The following is a 7988-nucleotide window of genomic DNA, read 5'->3' as shown; positions in this document are numbered from 1 at the left end:
CAAACAAAAAAACCAAATCGTCATGATTTTGTTGTGTTTGAATAATTTGTTTTGTTGGTTTTTGTTGTGAGGTTAGACTGTAGTTTTGATTTTTGACTGTTGAAGGGAGATTGGTTGTGCGAGAGTGTGAGGGGAAGCTTTAGAACAGGCGTTAATGGAGGTCAATATAGATCCAGTTTTGAGGGAGGAATTTGGGGAATCAATGAATTGGGTTTTTGTATGAATTAAAGTAGTAGGGGTTTTGTTGTAGGTTAATTTTGGTTAGTTTGAGAGGTGAGTGGTGGTCCGGCGAGTGAAGCTTTAGCAGAACATTAATGGCGTCGATTTGAGATTTTCGCAGTATAAGGGAATTGGGATTTTTGGGTATCGGAAGATTGGGTTTTTGAAGGGGAGTGGAACCGTGGGGTTCATAGTACGTGGAGATAGGTTGGTGGGTGGTGGTGACTGATCGGTGGAAGGGGTGAGCTGGGGAAGAAGATGAATAGTGAGGTTTTGGGTTTTGTTGGGCTTGAGCCGAGCTAGTATGTGGGCTTGTAGGTTTTTTCTTTCTTTTTCTTTTATGGGCTTAAGTTATGATAGATTGGACCTGGGAAAGACTAAACTCTTTGGCCTTAGTCTTTGGGGTTTTGACCAGAGTTGACTGTTGACTGTTGACTAAAGTTGATTGTTGACTGTTGACCAGAGTTAACTTTGACTGTTGACCAGTTGACCCAGTTTGACTTTTAACTCGGATTATGATTCGGTCTATTAGGATAGGTCTAAGGCTATTAGCATGCTTGGCTTTAGGCTAAGACCCTTCTATATATACTTGTGTACGTGTATTAACTACTATGTGATATTTCAGTCTTTTATGATATACAACGTTATGACACTTAGACATCCATATAATTAATAATGCGTAAACCAAAAATACAAGAAATAAGATACTCCTTCGTTCTCTGAAATAATATATGCAATAATGTTCAATAATGCGTAAACAAATTTACCGCACTCTTTTAGAACTCTCCACGCCTCAAGTTTTAGAAATGAGTTTTATGATTGATGATGTCATATGTTAGGTGGGCATTTATTGAATGTGCCATAAATGGCCCGTTAGCGTTATAAATGGGTATTCATTGAATGTGCCATGAATGACCTGGGTATTCATTGAATGTGACATGAATGACCCAATTGTTTGGACTGCCCAAAAGAGGAACTAAGGTATTCACCTTGCAGGTTAGTTGTATTCCTTGAGTGTACGGGAATGTAGGGTTGGGTATTCCTTGAATGTGGCGGGAATAACCCAGGGTATTTATTGAATGTGCCATGAATGGCCCGTTAGTGATATGATAGGTATTCTTTGAATGTGGCGGGAATGACCTAAGGTATTCATTGAATGTGCCATGAATGACCTGAGTTTTATGCCCAAAGAGGCTGTGAAATATGTGTATGAAAGCCCAAGATGGCTATGATATTGTGGTATTCGGTGGGAGAGAGGCACACAGAAATGTGTGCTTTGGCAAATGTGTGGAGTGCAAATCGTGGAGTAGGTACTAAAGGGTGAGTGTATAAGAAAAGTAATTGATTAATTGATAAGAGAAATTGATTTGATTATGCGAGTGTGTTTGGGCTTACATTTGAATACCTATAGGATATCTACCTATGTTATATAAAATTTCTTACTTTCTTTTCTAGGAAGGTAGGACTTAATAATATTTTGTGCAGGGACGCAGTCCTACCCTTATACAGCAGTGGATATCGGTAAGTTTTAATTCAATTACTTAGTTATTAAAACAAGTTATTATAATGAGTTAATAAGATGGGAGTCTTGCTTGAGAAGAAACTATGCCAGTTGAAATGACGGAACTATCTGTCTTCCAAGCTGAGAATGATTATATTATGATATATTTAAAGTGTTAAATGGATAAGTAAAGATTGAAAATGTTTATATGTGGTTAGTCTACTCATACCAACAAATTCCATTTTTTGACCCATGTTTGCTTTGTTTTGTTTTGCGTGGGTGTGTTCTTCTTGGAACATAGGTGGAAGGCGATGGAACCGCTAAATGTGATTTGGATTCTTACCTGGAGCAATCCGTTAGTTCTTTTATTAGGTTTGATTCTTATTGGAAGGATGTAATAACGTAGTTTACTTTTTAGCATGACATGAGAACATGGTAGTGAGGAATTTTATTCAGAGAGTTTGTTTGATGTTTTATTTGGACGGAAGATAGTTTACTAAAGTGATGGTGGAAAAATTATGGGGATTGTGCAGTTTAAGTTGATTCTTTTATGATATAGCTGTTAGGGTTTTGTATTTGTTATATCCACCCCGTCATAGTCTGGTTTTTTAAACAAGTGAACATAGTGATGTTTGAGATATTTATATTTCAAATATTTATTTTGTTATTGTTTAGAAATTCGGGCTGTGACATTTTTGGTATCAGAGCCTAGGTTAGCTTAGATTTAGAAAGTCTAAGTGATCCTTGGATGTGGAATATGGGTTATAGTGTTGAGAGTTTTGAAAATATGTGAATATTAATGGGAGTTTTGTTTGAACTGTAGATCATGGTTGAGACACGTAATGGTAATACTACTGGACCTGCAGTAAACACTCCAGTACAGATGTCAAGAGGACAGTTGAATCAGTTGTTGCAGGTTATACAAAATAACCATCCAGTTCAGGGAGATCCTTTTGCTAAGCGCAATAAGGAGTTTGGTACTCTTGGTGGGCAGCGATTTACTGGTGTTGGGAATGCGATTGCAGCGGAGTCTTAGATTCAAAGTTGTGAAAATGTATTTGAGCGTATGCAACTTACTGAGGTTCAGAAGCAGGAGTTGGCAGCTCACCAACTTGATGACGCTATTAGGTTTTGGTGGCAAGCTCTCACCCCTAGTCTGGACACTAGAACTTTGACTTGGGAGGACTTCAAGGTTAGATTTGAGAGTAAGTTCATTCGAGGAGGCGAAGAAAGAAGCGGTTGGCTCAACAGTTCTCTGAGTTGACTCAAGACGGGAAGTCTGTGACTGGGTATGTGACCAAGTTTAATGAGTTATCGAGGTTTTCTCCCTATCTTGTGGATACTGACAAGAAGAAAAACCAAAAGTTCATACGGGTTAGAGAGTCACTTGTCCAAAGAAGTTGATTCCTTTTGAGCGGGGACACTTTTGATCGTGTGTTGGACTTGGCATTGAGATATAAAGAGCAGAATGCAGCCCTAAGAGAGTCGAGGGGAAGAGGAAGTTTGGTTAGATACCAGTTGTTGGTCCTAGGCTTTTGAGGCGAGGTAGCCCGAATAGGTTTAGGCCTTATGATATTGCTTTCGAGAGGGTCCGTTTGAGACCCACCATCCCGGGGTTTCGGGAGGATTTCATCGGCATGGTGTATTTCGACCCGAGGATTTGGTAATGCAGGGTGGGTTATAGGCCACGGGGCCCGGAGGCTATAGACCTCGAGGGAATCGATGGCGGCGGGGTCCCCGGCTTGAGGGTCGAGCTCCGCTCTTCAGTATCGACCGGTAGCATTACTTTTACCTTTTTGCCGGCACCGCACCGCTTAGAGCCATAGTTCCCGTTGAAAAGGGCTTCTTTGGGAGTGTAAGCAGGTGGGGCATTTATCTCGTTATTGCCCTACCAAGCAGGGTAATCAGCAGAACAAAGCACCAGCACCAGTCACTCGTGCTAGAGCCTATGCAGCTATGTCAAGACATGGGAATGTTGAAGGTACCTTTAGTTCATCTCAATTTATATTTAGAGTTTTGTTTGATTCGGGTGCTTCACATACCTTTATATCTCGTCAGTATGTTGAGAAAGAAAGTTTTAAAACTACCCCTTTATCAAAGCCCTTGTGTGTTGAGACACCGTTAGGAGGTTCTGTTACCTTATATGACGAGTGCAAAGGTTTTAAGTTGTGTTTCTTAGACCGTGTCTTTATGGTAGACTTGATCGTTTTGGGATTTTAGGGTTTCCATTTCATACTTGGTATGAACTGGTTGACACGTTATCATGTTACCTTGGATTGTGCGAGGAGGGAGGTTATAATAAATACACCTGGCATGCCGAGGTTGATTCACACTTGTGTTAGTAAGGAGGACTCGGTGATGTCTAGCTTCCTGTGCTCTATACCCACGAGGGATATCAACAATGTGGAAGTAGTAAAAGACTTCGAAGATGTTTTTCAGGAGATTCCAGGGTTGCCACCCAAGAGGGAGGTGGAGTTTCGTATAGACTTGTTACCAGGGACTGCACCAGTTTCAAAGTCGGCTTACCGGTTGGCACCTAAGCTATTGGACGAAATGAAAGTGCAAGTCGAGGAATTACTCAGGAAGGGGTAAGAGTTTAATGTTTAGTGATTTTGTTTTTTTGGCTTAACCATATCTTTTGAGTATATGGGTTTGAATCTTTTAAGGTGTGTGTGACCAGGTTCATACGACCGAGCAACTCTCCATGGGGTGCACCTGCTATTTTTGTTTCCAAGAAGGATGGTACTTTGAGGATGTGTATTGACTTTAGGGATTTGAACTAGAGACTATAAAAAATAAGCATCTGCTTCCTAGGATTGATGATCTGTTGGACCAGTTGAAAGGGGCTAAGATATTTCAAAGTTTGATTTAAGGACTGGTTATTATCAGATGGGAGTTGAAGAGAAGAGTATTCCTTTGACTGTATTTAGAACTCGGTATGGGTTGTATGAGTTTTCTGTGATGCCTTTTGGGTTGACGAATGCACCTGCATTCTTTATAGACCTGATGAATCGTATTTTCAGTCCCTATTTGGATAAATTTGTGATTGTTTTCATTGATGATATTTTAGTGTATTCACAAAACACAGAAGAACATAAGATGCATTTGAAGATAATGATGCAGATGTTCCGGGAACAGAAGTTGTATGCTAAGTTTAGCAAGTACCATTTTTGGGAAGAAGAAATTTGTTTCTTGGGACATGTGGTATCTAGTGAAGGGATTGTTGTAGACCACGAAAAGGTTCTTTACTGATGTGAAAGAATGGAAACAACCAACCAACATTCTGAGATTAGGAGTTTCTTGAGGTTAATTTGGATATTATCGAGATTTATTGAGAAGTTCTAAACATTATTGCAGCTCCGCTCACGAAGTTAACTAGAAAGGATGTGAAGTTTGTGTGGACTAATGATTGTGAGAAGGCTTTCTTAGAATTGAAACAGAGGTTGACTACAGCTCCAATTCTAGTAATCCCGACTAAGGGCGGAAAACTAGTGGTTTTTACAAATGCTAGTGGAACTGGTTTGGGTTGTGTGTTAATGCAAGACCAGAAGGTGGTGTCGTATGCTTCACGACAGTTGAAGATACACGAGAGACGTTATCCTACTCATGACCTGGAGTTAGCAGCAGTGGTTTTTGCTTTGAAGGTATGGAGACATTATTTATATGGTGAGAAGTTTGAGCTTTACACATATCACAAGAGTTTGAAGTATCTTTATTCACAGAAAGAGTTGAATATGAGACAGCAGAGATGGATGGAGTTCATACGTAGTTATGACTTCGAGATCCGATCACCCGTGCAAGGGCAATGTAGTGGCGGATGCACTTAGTCGATTGCACAGTGTTTTGACCACTCTTATGGTGCAAGAGTGGAAGAGTTTAGAGACTATAGCAGAACATGACGCCCGACTACACCGATCTGAGATGAGGGTATATATGTAGTTTGGAGGTTAGGCCGGTGATTTTCGATAGAGTGATTGCCATGCAACCACGAGACCCGATTTCTTTTGAGTCGGTTAGATGATCCGGTCATTGATATTTTAGATGATTGTCCATCCGATTGGGCGAGTTGATTCTGAAAAGATTGAGATTTCATGAGAGATTGTGTGTACCAGATGATCTGCGAGTTAAAGAAGGAGATATTATATGAAGCTCATCGGTCGCGGTTTACAATTCATCCTGGAGGAACGAAGATGTACCAAGACTTGAAGAGGACCTTTTGGTGGGAAGGAATGAAAAGAGATGTCGGAGAATATATTTCTCAGTGTTTAACTTGTCGCAAGTTAAAAGTAACATCGAAGCCTTACGGATTATTGCAACCATTAGAGATCTTGATGTGGAAATGGGAGCACATTTCTATGGATTTCATTGATGGCTTGCCTAAGTCTCAGAGAGGTAATGAATCTATTTGGGTTATTGTTGATCATTTAACGAAGTATGCTCATTTCATTCCTATTGACGTGCGTAGAAATACATGAGATAAGTTGGTTTCCTTGTACATTCGGGAAGTGAATTCGGGTTACATGGGATTCCAAAGTGAGTATTGTTTCGGATCGAGATCCTTTGTTCACTTCCGAGTTCTGGAAGAGTTTTCAGCGTACTATGGGTACTAGTTTGGTGATGAGTACAACTTATCATCCTCAAATAGATGGACAGACAGAGAGGGTGAATCAGATATTATAAGATATGTTACAATCTTGTGTAATAGATTTTGGTAGAGGATGGGAGGAGCATTTACCTTTGGTGGAGTTTGCATATAATAACAGTTTCCAGTCGAGCATCGGTATGGCACCCTTTGAGGCTTTGTATGGGCTTCCATGTTGATCACCTGCTTGTTGGGCAGACGTGGGAGACCGAGTATTGCTTGGGCCTGAGATAGTGAGAGAGACATCTGAGCAGATTAAAGTCATTAGAGAAAGGATTAAAGGCAAAGACCTGAGTAGGCAGAAAAGTTATGCAGATTTGAAGAGGAAACGGGTTGAGTTTTCTGTAGGCGATTTTGTGTTTTTGAAGGTTTCTCCTATGAGAGGAGTTATGAGGTTTGGCATGAAAGGAAAGTTGAGTCCACGATATATTGGACCATATGAGATAGTAACCTCCGTTGGTAGTTTGGCGTACCGTCTTGCTTTGCCGCCTAACTTAGCGATAATTCATGATGTCTTCCACGTGTCTATGCTACGGAAATGTGTGAAAGATCCTATAGAGGTTGTTCATCCAGCAGAGCTAGAGTTGAACGATGATGTAACTTTTATAGTGAGGCCTATCACGATAGTATATAAGGATGTGAAACACCTTAGGAGGAGGATTGTAAACTTGGTAAAAGTGCAGTGGAGTGAAAAGGAAAATGATGTGACTTGGGAACTTGAAGATAAGATAAGACAGATGCATCCTGAGCTCTTCTCTGACACTCTACCTTGAATCTTGGGACGAGATCCTTTTAAGGTGTGTATATTATAACACCCCGTCTTTTTATTTTGTTTTCCTAGCATAATAATAATAATAATAATAATAATAATAATAATAATAATAATAATAGATAAAGCAAAAGATATGATAACTATTAGCTTAGGGATAAAAGTCCCGTAAGTAAATAGATAAGTTTCAACCCTTGTTTTTCGGGAGGTTTTAAAAATAATAAAAATATATATATATTCTCAAGTAGAGTTTTTGGAAAAAAAACAGATCGAGAGTTTTATAGAGAGGAAAGAAAAAAAAAAAAGGGTTTTACTGACAGCAGAAAAGGAAGTTTTTCTGTTAGCTAGCTGATAGTCAGAGCGCGCTACAGGTGAGTAGAGAATACCTCAATTCATTTAAACATGAAATTTCTTACTCTTATTACTCTTACAGCATGTTTTGGGTTTACCGACAAAGTTATAATGCTATCAGTTTTTCTTTTTACTGCTTTCATGTTAAGTTTTACGTGGTTTACTCACTCTGTATCTATGCGGAGGAATTGGAGAATACCTATTGTGTTCACATGATAAATTTTACATATTGGTTCGAAATTGTCTACAGAAAATCTACCCCAATCATTTGAAATAAAATGAATACATAAATTGTTTATGATTACTGTAATTGTCTTGGTGGAACTAGATAAGTATCTATGTGTTTCTTTGATTTGTATTGATGGCGATTGTTGGTGTCGTGAGATTGGGCTGTTGAAGCTCCGTAGGAGCAGTAATGGCGTCCAAACAAAAAAACCAAATCGTCATGATTTTGTTGTGTTTGAATAATTTGTTTTGTTGGTTTTTGTTGTGAGGTTAGACTGTAG

The 7988-nt window shown here is 39.4% G+C and overlaps 1 protein-coding gene across 1 annotated transcript; it reads left to right on the top strand.

Moving 5' to 3' along the window:
* Positions 1-6751: 6751 nt before the first annotated feature.
* LOC147498039 (uncharacterized) lies at positions 6752-7135 on the top strand. The gene has a single exon (XM_086563109.1). The coding sequence runs from the start codon at positions 6752-6754 to the stop codon at positions 7133-7135; it is 384 nt and encodes a 127-aa protein (XP_086419235.1).
* Positions 7136-7988: the final 853 nt, after the last annotated feature.

Source organism: Coptis chinensis, chromosome 5 (assembly GCF_015680905.1).
Source record: "Coptis chinensis isolate HL-2020 chromosome 5, ASM1568090v1, whole genome shotgun sequence".
Taxonomy (NCBI): domain Eukaryota; kingdom Viridiplantae; phylum Streptophyta; class Magnoliopsida; order Ranunculales; family Ranunculaceae; genus Coptis; species Coptis chinensis.
Note: the sequence above shows the minus strand (reverse complement) of the source record. Positions and strands in the feature narration are given on the sequence as shown.

Coding starts and splice junctions, on each gene's coding strand:
- LOC147498039 (XM_086563109.1), top strand. CDS start 6,752: ATGAGGTTTGGCATGAAAGGAAAGTTGAGTCCACGATATATTGGACCA.